This window comes from Neofelis nebulosa, chromosome 7 (genome assembly GCF_028018385.1).
Source record: "Neofelis nebulosa isolate mNeoNeb1 chromosome 7, mNeoNeb1.pri, whole genome shotgun sequence".
NCBI lineage: Eukaryota > Metazoa > Chordata > Mammalia > Carnivora > Felidae > Neofelis > Neofelis nebulosa.
In genome coordinates this window covers 22,940,037-22,960,539 of record NC_080788.1, presented here as the reverse complement: position 1 = coordinate 22,960,539, position 20,503 = coordinate 22,940,037, and the positions used below count along the sequence as shown (strand labels likewise).

Genomic DNA, 20,503 nt, shown 5'->3' with positions numbered 1-20,503 from the left:
CTGTATCGAGACACCTGTCTCAGCAGGCTCTGCTATTAGTCATTTACTCTTTACAGATGGGGACACTGAGGTTTCAATTAGGTGCCTATATAGAGTGTGCTGGAAGTCAGTCAGTGGGAGGCAGAGTTGGGTTTGCGGGTAAGACGGGCTGACCTGGGGTGGCCATTTCTTTTTTTTTTTTTTTTTTTTTTTTTTTTAACGTTTATTTATTTTTGAGACAGAGAGAGACACAGCATGAACGGGGGAGGGGCAGAGAGAGAGGGAGACACAGAATCAGAAGCAAGCTCCAGGCTCTGAGCCATCAGTGAGCCATCAGCCCAGAGCCCGACGCGGGGCTCGAACTCGTGGACTGTGAGATCGTGACCTGGCTGAAGTCGGACGCTTAACCGACTGCGCCACCCAGGCGCCCCAAGGGGTGGCCATTTCTAACCACTTCACTAGAGAAATGACTGAGGGTTTGAAGGGAATGGATTTACAAGCCACAAAGTGCCTTGGAGGGGTTTTCTTAATCATTGCCAACCCAAACTTACTAGATTAGCAGTGCCTTAACACAGCCTTAGAATACTCTTGGAAAGCTCTAACTACGTGGCCTCAGGGCATTATCCTCAGCCACCCCTACTGCCCAGGCTCCAACTGAAAGCACTTTTAGGAATGACCAATGCCTCAAAAATCATGGTATTGAAGATATATCTTTCGAAGAAAAATGATTTCAGCACCAAATTTCATTCACAGCTATTGAAGACAGCACTCACCAGTAACAAAAACAATAAATACTTTGAATGGAAATAAAGTTGAGTTGACAAAGCAGCCATAGCATCTTCACATTTCCTATAATTCCAGATATTGAAAGACAGGACACCATTCTTTGCTGCCGTTTCCAAGGCAGGCAGACATGTTTGGGGTTAATGAGTACAATGTTGGGACATTGAGTCTCTAGTCCTAATTCAAAAACAAGCATTTGTGAGAGACTGAGAAAATTACCAGTTTTGGCCTCAGTCTTGCTGTCTGTAGCCAAGGAGCCACCTTCTCTAAGAAGTCTTCCATGATTTCCCAAGGCCGGGATACCTTACTTCTTTTCTCTTATATCTAAGTCTCTTACTGAGAAAGAGCTCTTGTTCCAGCTAAGGGACTGTTTTTTCACATGACTGTATCTACTTTGCTCCTCAGAGCCTGGAAGAGGGGACATCATGTCATACCAAGCTGTCTTTATTAGTCTGCTGGGGTTGCTGTAACAAAATGCCATGGACTAGGCATTTTGCCATGGACATCAGAAGCTTATTATCTCACACTTCTGGAGGCTAGAAGTCTGAGATCAAGGTGCCAGCAGAGTTGGTGTCTTATGAGGCCTCTCCAGTTGGTTTGCAATTGACCCTCTTCTCCACATGTCCCACATGGTCTTCCCTCTGTGGGTGTCTGTGTTCTAATCATCTGTTATTAGGACAACAGTCAGATTGGATTAGGGCCCACCTATATTGTAATCTAACCAATGTGAGTTTGCTCTCTGGTGAGTCAGAAACTGCACACAAAGAAAACCTTTATTTGCAGCAAATAAGGATATCATGAGGAATAAGTTCCAAAGCCTTGACTCCTCGAGCAAAGGTGGATGGGTTCCTTTTATTTAGGGTTGGGATGAATATTTAGATATAAAAGTCTTGTCATCATATGTAGAGGTGGGCTTAAGGTCACACATGCACCTTAAGGAAACATGCCTATACATATATTGCATGTTATGTAAATGAGGCTGAGGTTCCCTGGGTGGAGATTTTAGTAAGTAGCTTTTGGTCATTCTAGACATCACTCTGTGGTCCATCTGCACAGGTAAGAGTCATGGGTGACACTCAAACTGGTCTGGGTGGTCTGGGCTGATAGGAGGTCTGGTCTGGGCACTTGCTATCCCTTAAGGGGAAGTTTCACTGTCCATTTGCCTGAATTAAGAGATAAGCTGGAAAGGAGAGCTTAAGGAAAAATGTGGGACAAAAGTCAATGAGTACAAGCAGGTAGGCAGGGAAGGTCAGGTCTGGGGTCTAGCTGATGACAAACTTAACCTTGTTCTACAAAGGATTTAAGACACTCCTTTCTCAAATGCACACCCATTCTTCCCTCTACGTAGAAAGCATGTGGGCCTTGGCAAATGCAGATGCCTGAGGTTGTCACAGAGGAACCAGAAGGCCAAGGATGACAGGGTATAGGGAGCAGGCTGAGGCATGAACAGTGGGCGGTCATTTTCTGAGCCTTTATTATGTTTAAAGAGTGTAACAACAGTTTCTACTGTATAGTAATTACCAAAATGCACAGGAGGACCCATAAGACTCATTTTATCTCTGAAATATTCATTCCTGCAAGACTGTCTGTATCTTAAAAGATAGGTCAGTATGGCATGTCTTAAAAAACAGCTATGTAGTTAGTATTAATAGAAAGATATATGACGATACATGACCAGTTCTTGGTTACTTTCATTTACCATGGGGAGAAAAATGGGCAAACACAGTGGAGGAATACTAAGCTCCACAACTGTAGACGCTCCTTCAACATAAAGATCAACAGCTTCAACATAAAGTTAAAAACACCTGTCAGGATACTCTCAAAATATTGAGAATGTAATTTTCCACTAGCTTTGGAATTTAAGTAGAACACTTACTCTCCACACTCATTTTTCTGAATATAGGTCAAGCGCCTTAAAAAGGTGTTGTGAGTGGAGGAAAGCAGGACCAGATATGCTCCCTGCTGAAACAGAAAGAATACTAAACAGCAACAGGGAGGTAAGTGAAGTGACAAAGCTGCATGCCACACTCTTCAAAATACTGCAGCCAAGACAAGAGAGACAAGAGCGGTGTGGGTCTGCAAGGCACAGACCTTGCCTCAGTGAGACGCTTCCACATACACGTCCTATTGAAACACTTCACTCCACTTTCCCTGACCCTGCCACACCAATCTTGAGTGAGGCTGATTGAGAAGGGAAATTGTAATCCAGAGGGGAACACGTCTAGAAATCCCATGAATGCAGAATGTCCTGTTGACCCCTTGCAGATCTCAACAGAAGCAGAAAACCCACCAGAGGTCTTCACATTGTCTTTCCCAGATGGACAGAAAAAAAAAAAAAAAAAAAAAAAGGAATGTGATATTAACCACCTACAAGGCACAATCAGATAAAAAGGGAATGTTCCCATGTCCCACCCACTGGTGGGACTAGTAGCTCCATCCATGAGTATCTTTTCTTCTCTCTGTCCTGAGAAGAGTGGGTGTAAGGATAAGGTTTGGGCAAAGCTGCTGCAGAGATGAGCTGGTGGGAGGCCCCAGGAGTTCATGCTGAATTTAAGAAATAAATGAAGTCTTCTCTCAGACTTGTACCTCAAATGTTACTGGCACTTAACAGACCAACAACTGCAGCAACAAGGAAACATAAACCCTAGATCCTCTATCCTTCCTCTCAGAACCTCAGGGCAGAATAGCAGAAAAAGGGGGCGGAGTGGGCCTTCACTTCAAGCTTGAATGAGAGAATAATTAGAGATTTGGGAAAGAGGGTCTGAGACCTTCTCAATTAGAGGAAATAGAAAGCCCACCCAGAGCTGCCCAAACTAAGCAGAAGCAAGATGAAAATAAATGGCAAGGCATCCATGCAAACATGCTCTTGGAGAACAGAAAGGAAAGTGTGGCCATGGCATGTGGGAGAGGCAAAGATTCCACTCTGTAGGGACAGAGAGCCAAATGAACAGAAGGAAATGCTCCAAAATTGAATATAAGAAGTTAATGAAAAATTGATTTCAATAAAACAAGATCTAAAAGATATCAGTGAATAAAATGAAAGGCAAATTGCAGAGCTTGGGAGACAAATTGAGAATCAAACCCACCATTTCAGAACACGTGAGAAGACTGGAGACAGGTTCAGATGGATAAATCATGAAATATAGATTTAGTTATGGTATGCAAAAGTATATACATAGCCACTTTAAACAGATAGAATAAATCTTCAATTTTAACAAAAGGAATACCCATATGCCCAAAAGAGGGGAAAGAAAACCTAAAACATAGGATGCAAAAGAAATATTAACTACAGAAATCATTTGAGGAAAATTAATATTAGAAACAAACATATCAGTTGTATTAAAATGTAAATGAACATTCAAGATAGACCTACAAAAAAGTGACTCAAAAACAGTTAAAAATTAAGTTATGAGTGAGGATATATGAGGCATTAGCTCAGGAAAGGAAATCTGGGGATCTGATTTTAAGATCAGACAATTTTGTGTATTCAAACTAGACATTTAGGATAGAATCTAAATATGATATATTAATTGTTCAATATCAGATAGGGACAGAAAAGAAAACTGAGTGAGAAGTACTGTAAATGGGGAGAGTGACTGCTCCTGCCTGACTCTAACAGGTCAGTGTCTAAGGGTAGAACTCCAAGGTCGTACTCTGGGAAGGACCCATTTATACAAACTGATTATATTAAGAAAAACTCAAACCATACTTCAATAAGTTATAATTATTACAAATAGTACAGAATGCATGGTGCTCAAAGAACAGTGTGCTACAATTATAAATTAAATTTTAACTTTTAAAAAAATCTGGGCATTTTTAAAATGCTCAAAAAACCTCAGTTCAAAGAAGATATCAAAACTGAAATTATAGAATATCTAGAAAATGAAGGTTTAAAAAAAACTACATATTAAAACATGGGTTGCTGTGAAAGCTTTGGTGAGAATATTCAGAGCTAAAGGTACTTAAGTAATTAAATCAGAACTAATGAAAATCAGTGAACTATATATCTACTGAATAAGTTAGAACAACAACAAAGTAAGCAATAAAAATAGAAGATAAGCTGTAACTTGGATGAAACTTGAGGACATCATGATAAGTAAAATAAGTCAGTCAGAGTATGACAAATATTATATTATTTCACTTGTATAAGGTACCTAGAATAATCACATTTGTAGAGACAGTAGAATGGTGACTGCCAGGGTCTGGGGAGATGGGAGATGGGGAGTTAGCACAGAGTTGGGTGCAGAGTTTCAATTTTGCAAGATGAAAGGAATTCTGGAGATGGATGGTGGAGATGGTTGCACGACAATGTGAATGTACTTAATGCCACTGAACTGTACATTTAAAAATGGTTAAATTCCTAAATTTTATATATCCTATATAATTTTCTTAAAAAAAGAGGATCATGGGGCTCCACGGTGGTTCAGTGGTAAGCAACTAACTTCGGCTTGGGTCATGATCTTGTGGTTTGTGCGCTCAATCCCAGTGTCGGGCTCTGTGCTGACAGCTCAGAGTCTGGAGTTTGCTTCAGATTCTGTGTCTCCCTCTCTCTGCCCCTCCCCAACTCACACTCTTTCTCTCTCTCTCTCAAAAATAAACATTAAAATAAATAAATAGGATCAACTTCAAAACTTACTATAAAGCTATAGTAATCAAGACAGTATGGTATTAACAAAAGAACAGGACATATTGCTGTGGGTAGTAGTGACATTTTAACAATATTTATTCTTCCAACCCATGAGCAGGGAATATTGTTAAAATGTCAATACTACCCAAAGCAATCTACACATTCAATGCAATCCCAATCAAAATTGCACCAATATTCTTCTCGAAACTAGAACAAGCAATCCTAAAGTTTGTATGGAACCACAAAAGACCCCAAATAGCCAAAGTAATATTGAAGAAGAAGACGACCAAAGCGGGAGGGCATCACAATCCCAGACTTTAGCCTCTACTACAAAGCTGTAATCATCAAGACAGCATGGTATTGGCACAAAAACAGACACATAGACCAATGGAATAGGATAGAGACTCCAGAATTGGACCCACAAAAGTATGGCAAACTAATCTTTGACAAAGCAGGAAAGAATATCCAATGGAAAAAAGTCTCTTTAAAGTGCTGGGAGAACTGGTCAGCAACATGCAGAAGAATGAAACTAAACCACTTTCTTACACCATTCACAAAAACATACTCAAAATGAAGACCTGAATGTGAGACAGGAAACCATCAAAACCCTAGAGGAGAAAGCAGGAAAAGCCTCTCTGACCTCAGCCGCAGCAATTTCTTACTTGACGCATCTCCAAAGGCAAGGGAATTAAAAGCAAAACTGAACTATTGGGACCTCATCAAGCTAAAAATCTGCACTGCAAAGGAAACAATCAACAAAACTAAAAGGCAACGGACGGAATGGGAAAAGATATTTGCAAATGACATATCAGAGAAAGGGCTAGTATCCAAAATCTATAAAGAACTCACCAGGGACACCTGGGTGGCTCAGTCCCTTGAGCATCCAACTTCGGCTCAGCTCATGATCTCACAGTTTGTGGGTTCGAGCCCCGCATCAGGCTCTGTGCTGACCAGACTCAATCAGAGTCTGGAGCCTGCTTCAGATTCTGTGTCTCCTTCTCTCTTTGCCCCTCCCCTGCTCATGCTTTGTCTCACTCTGTTTCTCAAAAATAAATAAATGTAAAAAAATTTTTTTTTTAAAGAACTCACCAAACTCCACACCCGAAAAATAAATAATCCAGTGAAGAAATTGGCAGAAAACATGAATAGACACTTCTCTAAAGAAGACATCCAGATGGCAAACAGGCACATGAAAAGATACTGAACGTCAATCCTCATCAAGGAAATACAAATCAAAATCACACTGAGATATCACCTCATGCCAGTCAGAGTGACTAAAATGAACAAATCAGGAGACTATAGATGCTGGAAAGGATGTGGAGAAACGAGAACCCTCTTGCACTATTGGTGGGAATACAAACTGGTGTGGCCACTCTAGAAAACAGTGTGGAGGTTCCTCAAAAAATTAAAAATAGATTTACCCTATGACCCAGCAATAGCACTGCTAGGAATTTACCCAAGGGAGTCAGGAGTGCTGATGCATAGGGGCACTTGTATCCCAATGTTTATAGCAGTGCTTTCAACAATAGCCAAATTATGAAAAGAGCCTAAATGTCCTTCAACTGATGAATGGTAAAGAAATTGTGGTTTATATACACAATAGAATACTACATGGCAATAAGAAAGAATGAAATATGGCCTTTTGTAGCAACATGGATGGAACTGGAGAGTGTTATGCTAAGTGAAATAAGTCAGGCAGAGAAAGACAGATACCATATGTTTTCACTCATGTGTGGATCCTGAGAAACTCAACAGAAGACCAGGGGAGAGGATAAGGGAAAAAAAAAAAAAAAAAAAAAAAAAAAACCTTACAGAGAGGGAGGGAGGCAAACCATAAGAGACTCTTAAATACTGAGAATAAACTGAGGGTTGATGGGGGCAAGGGGAAAGTAGGTGATGGGCATTGAGGAGGGCACCCGTTGGGATGAGCACTGGTATTGTATGGAAACCAATTTGACAATAAATTTCATATATAAAAAAAGAACAGGACAGAATAGAGAACTCAGATGGAAGCCAGTGGAACAGAATAGAGAGCCCAGTAGAAGACACACATAAATATACTCAATTAATTTTTGACAAAGGACCAAAGGTAATTCAGTGGGAAAGGATAGTTTTTTTGTTTTTTTTGTTTTTTTTTAAACAATGGATGCCAGAGCAACTGAATGTACATATGCAATACAATGGAGCTAACAGTCTTTTCAATAAATGGTACTGGATATGCACATGCAAAAAAAAGAGAAAAAGATACAGACTTTACACTGCTCAAAAAATTAGCTCAAGATGAACTACAGGCCTAAATGTAAAACACAGTATTACAAAACTCCTAGAAGATAATGTAGGAGAAAACCTAGATGACCTTGGGTATGGAAATGACTTTTTATATACAATAGCAAAGGCATGATCCTTGAAAGAAATAATTGATAAGCTAGATTTCATTTATATATTTACTTTTAATTTTTTTAATGTTTATTTATTTTTGAGAGAGAGAGAGACAGAGACAGAGTGCAAGTGAGGAGAGCAGAGAGAGAGGGAGACACAGAATTTGAAGCAGGCTCCAAGTTCTGAGCTGTCTGCACAGAGCGCAACACTGGGCTCAAACTCACAAACCAACCGTGAGATCGTGACCTGAGATGAAGTGGGTCACTTAACCCACTGAGCCACTCAGGTGCTCCTAGATTTCATTTAAATCCAAAACTTCTGCTCTGTAAAAAACAATGTTAAGAGAAAGAAAGACAAATCATAGATTGGGAGAAAATATTTTGAAAAAACATTTGATAAAGGTCTGTTATCCAATATATATACACGAAGAACTCTTAAAATTCAACAGTAAGGAAGCAAATAACCTGATTTAAAAATGGGCCAGGGTGCTTGGGTGGCTCAGATGGTTAAGTGTCCAACTTAGCTCAGGTTATGATCTTGCAGTTCATGAGTTGGAACCCTGCATTGGGCTCTCTGCTGTCAGCCCAGAGCCTGCTTTGGATCCTCTGTCTCCCTCTCTCTCTGCCCCTCCCCTGCTCCTGTGCTCTCTTTATCTAAAAAATAAATAAACATTTAAATAACAATTGGCCCAAAGTCCTTAGCAAACACTTCTTCAAAGATAGACATATGACAAAGAAGCATATGGATAGATGCTCCATATCATTTGTCACCAGGGAAATGAAAATGAAAGCAACGAGATACCCCTACTTTCCTTTTTTTTTTTTAATGTTTATTCATTTTTGAGAGACAGAGAGAGATAGAGTGTGAGTATGGGAGGGACAGAGAGAGAGGGAGACACAGAATCTGAAGTAGGCTCCAGGCTTTGAGCTGTCAGCAGAGAGCCTGATGCGGGGCTCGAACCCATGAACCACAAGATCATGACCTGACCCAAAGTCAGACACTTAACCGACTGAGCCACCCAGGCGCCGTGAGTTAGCACTAATTTCCTATTAGATGGCCAAAATCTGGAAGACTGACAACACCAAATTCTGGAAAGGAAGGGAAGCAATAGAAACTCTCATTCATTGCTGGTAGGAATGCAAAATGCATTCTATGTATTCTATGCAAAACTAAATATATTCTCACCATATGATCCACCAATCGTACTCCTTGGAATTTACTCAAAGGTGCTGAAAAGTCATTTCCAAACAAAAATCTGCACATGGATGTTTATAGCATCTTTACACATAATTGCTAAAACTTGAAAGTAACCAAGATGTCCTTTAGTAAGTGAATGGATAAATAAACTGTGATACATCCAGACAATGGAATATTATTCACCTGTAGGAAGAAATGAGCTATCAAGCCATTAAACGACATGGAGAGACCCTAAATTCATTATTACTAAGAAGCCAATCTAAAAAGGCTATATACAGTATGATTCCAACTATATGGCATTTTGGGGTAAAAAAAGGAACAGAATTATGCAGGAAAAGATCAGTGGTTGCCAGGTATTGGTGGGGATGAGGGAATAAACAGAGCACAGATTTTTAGGACAGTGAAACTATTCAGTGTGTTACTGTAATGGTGGATACATGTCATTACACATTTGTCCAAGCCCATAGAAAGTGTAATATCAAGAGTGAACTTTAAAGTAAACAATGAACTTCTGGTGGTTATGTTGTGCCAATGTATTGGTTATAACAAATGTGCCAATCTGGTAGAGGATGTTGATACTTGGAGAGGCTATGCATGCGAGTAGGTGGGGGTATATGGGAACTCTCTGAAACTTCCCCAATTTTTCTATACTTAAAACTGCTCTAAAAATAAATCTTACATAATAAATAAATAAATAAATAAATAAATAAAGGAAAAGGACTGAAATATTAAAATAAAAGCAGAAATCTAAAAATTATAAAACAGCAGAATTTGTTGATGGGCAGTATTTGTTAGAAGGCAAATTCATAAAAATACAACACAACCAGAAGTGGGACTGATAACAAGGTTTTTGGAGAAAAAAAATTACGAGAGTGTACAATTTTAAATGAGATATTGAAGAGTCAGACAAGAAAGTCTGAAGAACTGGGCAGAATTGTGGAATATTTTGCAATCCTGTGATTCCTAAATGGGGTGTGCTGAAAATACAATGATATTTGACCCCAAGAGTTCAAAAAGGCTGAAATTGTGGACAGTACCTCCCTCCTCCCAGGTGTGAGACATCAGGACCTCCTAACCATAAGTTCTGATATCAGAAAATCAAACCCATATGCAAATGAAGTAAGTGGTAATTAGAAAAGGAGCCAAGAGCAGTGAAGTCAAGTGTAGGGAGAATTTCAGGAGGGTTTGGGTCAGAAAGAATGTAGTAATGAGAGAATATTAAATTATGTAGAAAGAGTTACCTCCAGAAGCATGTGCCTCAAGATGGCTTCTGGTTAATTAAAGCTTTAGGTTGGTCTGTTCTCCAAGTAACTGTGGCCATCATATCAATACAGTGGCTAATCATGTCTGACATATCTGTGCTGCCTGGCCTGTTTGACCCTCTGGCTCCCTCTGCCAAGTGAAGCTCCTGTCCTGGGCCTGGAAGCCAGCGAGGGTGGCAGTTTCTCCCACCTGTGGCTCCTCCTTGCACAGTGTGTAAGCTGTTCCAGAACAGGTCAGGTCAACGCAAATCCAACAGGGGCTGCGGCCAGTTCCCCCAAACTGATGAATAAATCTAAGGGTTCGGTGCTTGAAAATACAAACACAAAATCCTTGGTGAGTCAAATCAATAAAATCAGAAGAAAGGAGAAATGTACACAGTCAGAAATAAAAAACTAAGGAATAGCCACCAATACAGAGGAAATTAAAAAATTCTAAGTGCCTGTATTGTAAATCTATGCAAATATGTTTTAAAAAATGATAGTAACTAGTTTTCTTAAAACAATATGTAACTAGGGGCCCCTGGGTGGCTCAGTTGGTTAAGCATGTGATTTTGGCTCAGGTCATGATCTCACGGTTCCTGGGTTCAAGCCCCACATCAGGCTCTGTGCTGACGGCTCAGAGCCTGGAGCTTCAGATTCTGTGTCTCCCTCTCCCTCTGCTCCTACCCCACTCACACTCTGTCTCTCTCTCAAAATTAAATAAACATTAAAAATTTTTTTCTTTAAAAAAATATGTAACTAAAGGTGACTTCAGAAGAGCTTGATGACCTAACTGGCCCCATGGGAGGAATTCAGAAACATACCAGGGGATGCCCAGACAGCCACCAGGTGCTTTCTTTTTCACTTACAAAAATGATTCTAAAACCAAGTATCTGGTTGCAGAATGTAGAGATTTTTGTTTAGCACACAAAAGCAAGCAGCAGAATGATTAATCTCAATTATCAACATTAGTAGGAAAAATCACAGGTAGGGATCATCTCAGGAACATAATAGTGGTTTGGTCTTAAATCTATTAATATAATACAACTACTAGAGCAAAGGAGGAAAACCTTCTGATCATCTCCATGGATACTGAGAGGCTATGACAAAAATCTAACTTCCCCAGAAAGCCTTAATAGTTTGAGAATACAAGGATACTTTTTTATTATGACAAGGAAAATACATGTCTTCATACAAGTTGAATGGTGAGACACTGAACGATCCCATTAATGTCAAGAACAAAATAGGTATGCCACCTGAATCACTATTATTTGACACTGTTCCCAAATGCAATTGCCTAAAAGAAAGAAATAAGGGAAATTATTGGAAAGGACAAGGCAAAAGAAAATCTTAGAAACAGTAAGAAATTACCATTAAAGTGTTTGATTATGACATTAATATACAAAATCAACTACATTCCTACACATCCAGTTAGTAAATAAAATGGAAGAAATCATTCCACTGAAAATGGTACCCAAATGATAAAATATCTAGAAATAAACAAGAAATTCATAGGCCTGTATGAACAAGACCATAAAAATTTACCAAGTGTTATAAACTTAGACTGAATACAAGCCTAGACTGTAGCAGTCTTAAGTAGGAAGACTCAATCTATAAATTCATTGTGACCTCAATTAAAAAAAAATGTGTGTGTAGGAGAGAGGGAGTTAGAGAATACAGAGGGAGGGGGATAGAAAGAGAGCAGAAGGGAGAGGGAAGAATGGTGGAGGGGATGGTTGTAGCAACGTGGATGGAACTGGAGAGTGTGATGCTAAGTGAAATAAGCCATACAGAGAAAGACAGATACCATATGGTTTCACTCTTATGTGGATCCTGAGAAACGTAACAGAAACCCATGGGGGAGGGGAAGGGAAAAAAAAAAAAAAAAGAGGTTAGAGTGGGAGAGAGCCAAAGCATAAGAGACTGTTAAAAACTGAGAACAAACTGAGGGTTGATGGGGGGTGGGAGGGAGGGGAGGGTGGGTGATGGGTATTGAGGAGGGCACCTTTTGGGATGAGCACTGGGTGTTGTATGGAAACCAATTTGACAGTAAATTTCATATATTAAAAAATAAATAAATAAATAAATAAATAAATTAAAAAAAAAAAAAAAGAAAATATTGATATTTGAATATTTGAATATTTGATATTAACATGGATAAAGCTTCAGATTTGAAAGGCATTCTTAGACAAATCATGAGTAAAAATAGCCCCAAACACTTAGAGAAACTTAGTTTACAAATGAGGTGGCATTTTGATCAAAATGGGGAAAACACTAACTGCCTTACAGGGATACCCCATTATATATTTTGTTGGCACAAGTGACCAACCATTGGGAGAGAAAACAAATGCATTTTTACCTTAATTTCCTGTAATAAGTGAATTCCAGGGAGTAAGAAGGTGTAAAGGTAAACAAATGAAACCATAAGAATTTAGAAGAAAATATGAGTAAATTTATTTATAATCAGAATGGGGAAGGCCTTTTAAAACTGGAAACAAATCCCAGGATCTACCGAGGCAAATATGGATAATTGACAACATAAAACTTAAAACTTTATATATGCTACAAAATAAATAACATCAAAACACAAATAATAAACAAATAAAAATGTTTCTAAACAAATAAAAATATTTTCAAGACATAAGACAGAAAAGTTCCAAAGTACACAGGCAAATTAAGAAAAAGCCAAATAACCCAACTGTAAATTGTATAAAGGACATAAATTTACAAAAACTGAAATTTACAAAAAACATCTGAAAAGATACTCCATTTATAATAAAATTAACTTAATCAGAATAACATTGCAATATAATCTGTCACCAGATTAGAAAAAAAAATATTAAGTTTGATAATAGTGTTGAGAAAGCTGAGAAATTGGCCTTTTCATTACACTCTTAGTAGGTATATCCATTGATCGGTCTTTGGGGGGTAATTTGGCAATACCTACCAAAATGTTAAATGCACATGTCCTTAAATACAGCAATTCCATTTCCAACTTAGAATTTACACCAAGGTATAGTCACAAAAGTATGCTAAAATATAAATCAAGGATGCTAATTACAGATTTGTGTATAAAAGTAAAAACTGGAAATATTCTATATGTTCACTAATAGACTAACCAAAGAAATTATATCCATTGAGACAATGGTATGCCAAGCAGCTATTAAGAAGAATGAGGTAGATCTTTATATGTTGTTATGTAAAGATAAAACACTAAGTGCAGAAAGCAAAGTGCAGAGTGCTGTGTGCATACCATGAGTGGTTAAAAAAAAAAAAAAAAAAAAAGGAGTCTCTTTCCACACCCCATTTCTCCCTCTCCTGGCCTCCTTCCCTTTCTTTTTCTTCCCTTCTGGAAATGCCTCCTAGTCCTCAGAAGCTCACTCATAGGTGGTCCCTGTGGCCATTCATGCTTTTCTTTTCTTTTTCTTGCTCGTTCTTTCTTTCTCTCTCTCTCTCTCTCTCTTTTTTTTTTACTACATGTGCATCTTTTCCTTATTATTACTTTTTAAAATGGCAGAGCATTATTTTAGTGGTCAACATACTTTTATTTGCTTTTTTATGTTTTTCTGTATAAAATACAAAACCAAAAAAAGTTTTTTCCAAGGAAAAATGTTGTAGACATTAATTTTCAGATAGCAGTAACAAATGAAGCATTCTCTTAGATATCAAAACACCTCTACTGATTTCTAAAATAGAAAAAAAAATAAACACAAAAAGAAAAGATTGTGCATTGTTCATCTATCCCATGTAGAATGGGTAAACTCTGAGAACAGCCATACTCCCAATGGTGTGATGCTGGAATGCTTTTATTTAGCAACCGCCTTATAAACAAGGTATCCTCTCTGCAGCTGCACTCAGTGCTCACGCGCCCACATGCACAAGCCTCCTCAGAGCTTACGTGCCCACAGAGCATGCACCAAGCCTCCATATTCCTCAGTGCAAACCAATCCATGCTCATTACCCAGAAATGAGTGAAATAAATGGCTGGAGAAAGGTATGCAATCTCTTTTCCTCTGAAAATCTAATCTTCCCTCATAATATATACCCATCTCAGGGGTTAGAAGCAAATTAAAGATCCCCAGGAGCTCAAAGCCTTCTGTAGTTTTGAGCTCTGAGCAGTTACTATATGAAACAATAGAACAGGAGAGGTTCTGTTGTGTTTCCCTCCACTGTCATTAAAAAATAGGGAGAATGGGAAAAGGCAAAGTGACTTTTGTCAGCTGGATTATGTTAAGTGGTGAACCATGTCACCACGTAGGTTTAAAATTAAAGTTTCCCTGGCTTTCAAAACACTTATCTCCAGGGACTCTACCTGCTCAAGCCACTTTTCTGGGCTAACATTGGGGTAGATGAGCTGTGGGTAAGCAGATCCCTAAAAATCAGAGACTGGAGTTACTGGTTGTATAGCCATTTTTAGCCTGCCAGCCCCTTCTGTTGACTTCCATTGGCCTTTCATCCAGGAAAGCCAGTGGCCACATCATTCCCTTCCCAGTTCCTGCCATACAGGGAACGAGAAGATGTCCCAGACCCTGCCCCTGGCCTTGACACATAAAGAAAAGCTTGGCATATTTTCATTTTATGTTGTGCACTTGTATGGACCCACAAGTTTCTAACACTAATCAACTCTAGTACATGTGAAATATCTAATATATTATTTAAAAAAGAAGAAATACATAGCTGGTTTAATTTAACCTCTAGCTATTACACTGGGCTGGTAATTCTAATAGAACTCTATTTGTCCTTTGGGTGTTTCAGAATAGAGCAGACTCAAGTCCCCAGTGTCTGGGGGCAGCACAGGAAATGTGAGTCACTAGGAGCTATAGCAATCCCTCTGACTTGTCTGGGTCTAGTCCTAGTTCAGAATCAACACACATCTGTGTCTGTCCTAATTCCCTCCACAGGGTAGACTGGCAGGACTCAGGCTGGTAAAAGCATAATTTATAAGATCAACTGTGTGTGTGTGTGTGTGTGTGTGTGTGTTTTAAAATGTAGGAACAGCATAAAACTGTTTCTTTCTACCAACTGTCTATGGTAGAGAAAAATAAAACCTGAATTGCAGAAAACACCAGCAGTTAGGTTTTTAGTTTTAGTTTTGTTTCCTTTGACCAATAATTTGAATGGATCTAGTGACTGCGGCTTATTATATTATTATTATTATTATTATTATTATTATTATTATTATTATTTTCAATCTAGGTTTGTAAACAGGCAAAAGCATATGTTGAATTTTCAGGTAGGCCTTCTTGGCAAGTGACATGCAGGCATGCAAACCAGGTGTACAGGCTTCCCTTGGCAGTCCTGAGCCACTCTGACCTCTCTAAAGGGCTCACCAGGCACTGGGGAATGGGCAAAATGACCTCTCAGTGGTTCTGGGGACCCTAAGGATGTTCCAAGGATATCAAGGAGCCCCTCTGAGAGGATGAAACAAAAACGTGCTGAGATCCTATTACTGAAAGGAACAAGGAGACTGTAACGACGTGACTGACAGCTACGGGTACATCAGTGTCCTCACATTTAGTGTGGCTGTGGGATTAGCACCCCAAATTATCCCCAAGCTAATGACATCACCTGTCTGTGCGTTTTCCTACATGCTGGGGACCAGAACCAGATTAAGCAAAGTCTTTGGACACAGCCTCCACGAAGTTTGGGGCGGACATCAGGATGCCGATGGTGCAGATGATGGTGAAGACGGAGAAGGCCATGAGACACAGGCGGTCCACCACGCAGGCGGCAAACTTCCACTCGCTGCAGATGGCCTCGCTCTCGTCCTGGCAGCGGAAGCGATTGGCAATGTAGCGGACCTCCTCCAGGATCTTGGCCAGGTCGGGATCCCCCTCGGGGGGCTGCCCGCCATGTAGGAGCTGCTCGTCGTGCGTGGGGGAGCAGGCCATGCGGCCACACACGACGCCCGAGTCGGGGGTGGGGGCGCAGTGCACACCGTCCAGGCCGCGGAAGCCGATGTAGAGCAGGTTGCCGTTGGTGGTCGGTGGCCCTGCCACCGCGCTCATCTCCACGCTGGCCAGGCTGCAGCGGCGCGGCTTGTGCTGGCAGGCCGGCCGCACCTTGTCCTCCCCGGGCCTCTTCATGCGCAGGAACCATGCGCACCAGTTCAGAAGGATAACTCTGGTCTGGGGAGACAACGGGGCAGTTAGCAGGGCGGGTGGTGAGCCTCTGCTGATCCTAACAGCAAGGTGATCCTAGGACCTCAGCCCTACTTAGTGGACCCCAAGGGTGACATGCCCCTGCTCCTTCCGGGGTGAGTTTCCACAGGCAGGCAGTGCCAACGCCTTACAATGGTTGAGTCAAATGTGAGCTACGCAGATGAAGGCAATGCAGAAAGGCCCCCCAGGATTGAGTGAATTCTCAGTGGCAGACACACAGCAATCTCTGGACAGATAAGCAGGTGGGAGGCGAGGGTTATCTTAGGAGAGCCCTGCCTGAGCTGTGTGAATAAGACCAGTCATTTTCCCTCTCCAATCTTTCCTCAACTGTAACTAACAGCCATCATACCCAACTGCCTGTGAGGCACCCCAGTGTCCCATGGCACACCCCTGGAGATTTAAAGCTTTTCAAGGGTGACCCTGTGACACCTATCAGATGCTGCATGAACGCCTAACTTGAAGCGGTCCACACTGAGACACCAGATCCCTTGCGGTGATGACATATCATTACAAAGCAGTTTTTGTTGTCCTGATGAAAAGCAAGTGCCAAGAAAGTCAACATGGGACAGGAAATTAGGGTAGTGTGCTCCTAAGATTTGAGAGGTTGTGCTGTACCAACAGGTGCTAAGTGGTCAGGACATAAATACTTATTAAGTTGTTTTGACCAATGTAATAGAGTCATTAGGTTGTTTGTTTGTTTGTTTGTTTGTTTGTTTTGCTCCGGGGGCTGTGAAAAAAATCCCTGGGACACTAAAGGTGCTGTGAACCAGGGAAGTTTAGGAATCTCTAACCTAATTCATCAGGACACAGTGAAGACTGAGTAACATGATATGTGGGAAAGTACTTGGAAAAATCTAAAGCAGGGGTTGGCAGACTTTATCTTTAAAGGGCCACACAATAAAGTCCATAAGGTCTCCATTGCAACTACTCGGCTTTGCTAATCAAGTACAAAATAGTCATAGAAAGCATGTAAAGAAGCAAACGTGGCTTTTTTCTCATAAAATTTTATTTGCAGAAACAATTGGTGGGCCAGATTTGACCATCAGGGCCATAGTTTGTCAATTTCTGGTTTAAAGTGTTTTATCAACATATATCGCCCACATGCATACAAGATGCTCAAGAGAAATCACTGATCTTTCTTGTTTTTCCCTTTAATGAAAAGAAGGGAGCCATGTGAAGACTCAATCCAGATTAAAAAAAAAAAAAATTCTTGGAAGCCTATTTAGACAAGTGTGTGAAAAGTAGGCTCTTTCCCTGAAATTATCCAGATATTGATTTTAACTTTGGTTTATGATTGTGGACAAACTCCATCAGCAACATAGCAGGTATGTTTCACATCTATAAGTTTAGGCAGTAAGTTGTGAAGTTCATGCCTGCAGCACTTTCTTGGTAATCATTTTTATAACATCTTATCAGAGATAACTGCAATAGACCGGTCTGGAGAAAGGTAATGAAAGAACAAAAAGGCATAAGAGCAGGTTCACTTAAGCTGTAAAGATAACCTTTCGTTCATAGCAGATGGCAGTCTATATATCCTGCCCACACTCTATGGACAAACCTCCAGAGCCTGGAAAGGGCTTTTTGCAGACCCTGGAGGGTTTTCTGTGATCATTAAGGGGCAGGGCCACATGGCCCCACATGTGTCCCTCCACAGGAGGCTCCTAAGGCACGTCATTTCACTTGGGCCTCTCAGAGGTTCTGTGAAGTGAGTATAATCTCCCCACTTTACAGACAAAGAAACAGAGGCTTCAAAGAGGCTAATAAATTGGCTCAAGGTCACATAGTAAGCAAGTACTTATGTGTTTAGACTTCCACAGCCTCATCTGTAAAAGGGTCTACAATGTCTTCCTCAAAACACCTGTGACTTTAGCCCACCCCCTACCCGCACTTCGAAGGCACAGGGAAGACTGAACCAGAGCTCAAGGGAGTGCAGTGGGCAATGAATGCGTCCAAACCCAGAGGCAACTGTGCACATGGAGAGCTAAGGCCAGGCGTGTCTGTGGTGGTGGTGGTGGGGAGGGGGGGGACAGGGGGTGTTTGTGCATACCCTGGGGCACATTTCAAACTAATATTATCCACGCTGCCAGGTCTATTTTGAATTCCATGGCCTGAATCATTAGCTTTCAAGGCTAAAGCATCTCAAAAGATGAAATTATCCTCTTGGCACTTATCAAACTGTGCTCATGACCTCTTCTATTAGGTTATGGTTTTGTGTCTGGCTGTGCAAATGTCACATAATGCCGCTGCACCGGCAGTATCTTCTTCATAGCAACACATCATAATAAAAGTTCCTTGGAGGCTGTTTATGTTTCAAATACACACAGAAAGAAAGAAAAATGCAATAGGGTATATAAATTGAAAGCGAGACATACAAGCTTCATGTTTCATTTGCAGCCATTGGTTTGGACACATTTGTGCTGAGAGGTGAATAATTAGCATATCGTCTTAATTAAGATTTTCTTTCTGGGGGCGCCTGGGTGGCTCAGTTGGTTAGGCGTACAACTTCAGCTCAGGTCATGATCTTGTTGTTCATGAGTTCAAGCCCCATGTTGGGCTCTGTGCTGACAGCTTGGAGCCTGGAGCCTGCTTCAGATTCTGTGTCTCCTCTCTCTGCCCTTCCCCTGCTTGTGCTCTCTCTCTGTCTCTCAAAATTTAAATTTAAAATTAAAAACAATTTTAAAAAAAGATTTTTTTCTGGATACTAAAGTACTACCAGGTTGGTAAAATTGTTTTTTCTTCATGTCTTAAACATAAGAAATAATAATATATATTTTTAGCTTTACATTTGCATAAATAAACACTTGAAGGATAATGGAAGAATTAATTGAAATGGCCATCAATATTGGTGGTGGAAGCAGAGTGATGGGCAGGGATGAGAGCTGATATCCTTCCTTATAATTTTACTTTTATTTCGACTTTGGGAACACGTAACTGTATTACTTATTTCAAATGGAAGGATGGGTAGACAGAAAGTGTGTCAGGGTTATAAAAGTCAGATGAGAATGCAGGTGAATGTGGACACATGTGTCCAAGCTTTTAATGAGGGCACCTTCTGAAAACAAGCCAATGGACTGCAGTGATTAGACGTGTGTGGGAGATAACACCATTTCTGGGAGCTCACTCTACTGCTGATGCAATGAGCTATGAGAGAAAGTTTTTGTTAAGTGTAAGAATTTCCTATGGAAGAGAATCTAAGAGGACACAGTAACTTGGTAAAGCCATTTTTTTTAAGTAATTTTTCTTAAGTTCACTTTTGGGTAACTGTAAATTATTGCACAATGAATATTTTTAGAAGGCCTGGAAACTCCCTGTTGCTGGAGGTTCACAAAATGCATCTTGCTTCTTGCAGCTTCATTTTAGCAAGTTGGTGAGTCCTAGACTCCTTTCTGAACTTGGATGCAAGGTTACAGATCTCCAAAGAAAAACAATCTTGTTTTCACATAAGAGGCTCCTTTAGCTCCTACTGCCCTTAGGCTATGCTCTCTGGGCAAGAAGACTGGAAGGATTGCAGGGCCCAAGTAAGTATCTTGGGTGGGGGGCATCCCTCCCCTGCCTTGGGTGTGAGGTGACGAAAGCCCAGGACCCATGTGGCCTTAATCAAGGTTTCCTGAGTGTCAGTTGAGCGTCAGATACTGGACTCCTAAGGAGCACAGCATGTGAGTAGGTAAGCATCAGCCTGCATGCCAGTGCTAAGCAGGTGCTGGGAAGGTGTGGCATGCTCTGGGCTGACACAATAGGCTGTTGTATTCAATCATTTGGTTTTCATCCTTTAGCTTTCATCCTATACTCCCTTCCCCACTGGTAACTACTAACCTTTATTTTGTAGGCCTGTGGTAAGTTTACATTCCTACATATATTGACTACACAGGTTATTACATGGCTCACTCTTTCTTACCCTTTTACTCCTCATTCTGTTTGGAAGATCCAACCACATGGCTGTGTGCTTATCTTGTCTGTTGCTTCCAACCACTGCACAGTTCTCTGTGGTGTACATGCAAAAAGTAGTTTCACAAACACTATGGTAGCAAAATGTACAGAGCAGTCTGTGTGTGAGCCCTCTTCTGGAACGTCTGATTGTAAGAACAATGCCATGGGAGCCTAAGAGCATGCTCACCAGAACTGTCCTCTACATACAG

At 40.5% G+C, this 20,503-nt stretch overlaps 1 protein-coding gene across 1 annotated transcript in view; it reads right to left on the bottom strand.

Annotated features, from left to right (window-relative positions):
• Nucleotides 1-15,378: 15,378 nt before the first annotated feature.
• Nucleotides 15,379-20,503, bottom strand: part of CHRNA7 (cholinergic receptor nicotinic alpha 7 subunit) — a 112,674-nt gene continuing 107,549 nt past the window's right edge. Inside the window, exon 10 of the mRNA XM_058736848.1 lies at nt 15,379-16,334. Within this exon, the coding sequence (XP_058592831.1) occupies nt 15,816-16,334 (519 nt within the window). The 3' untranslated portion in view covers nt 15,379-15,815. The remainder of the gene's footprint in view (nt 16,335-20,503) is intronic.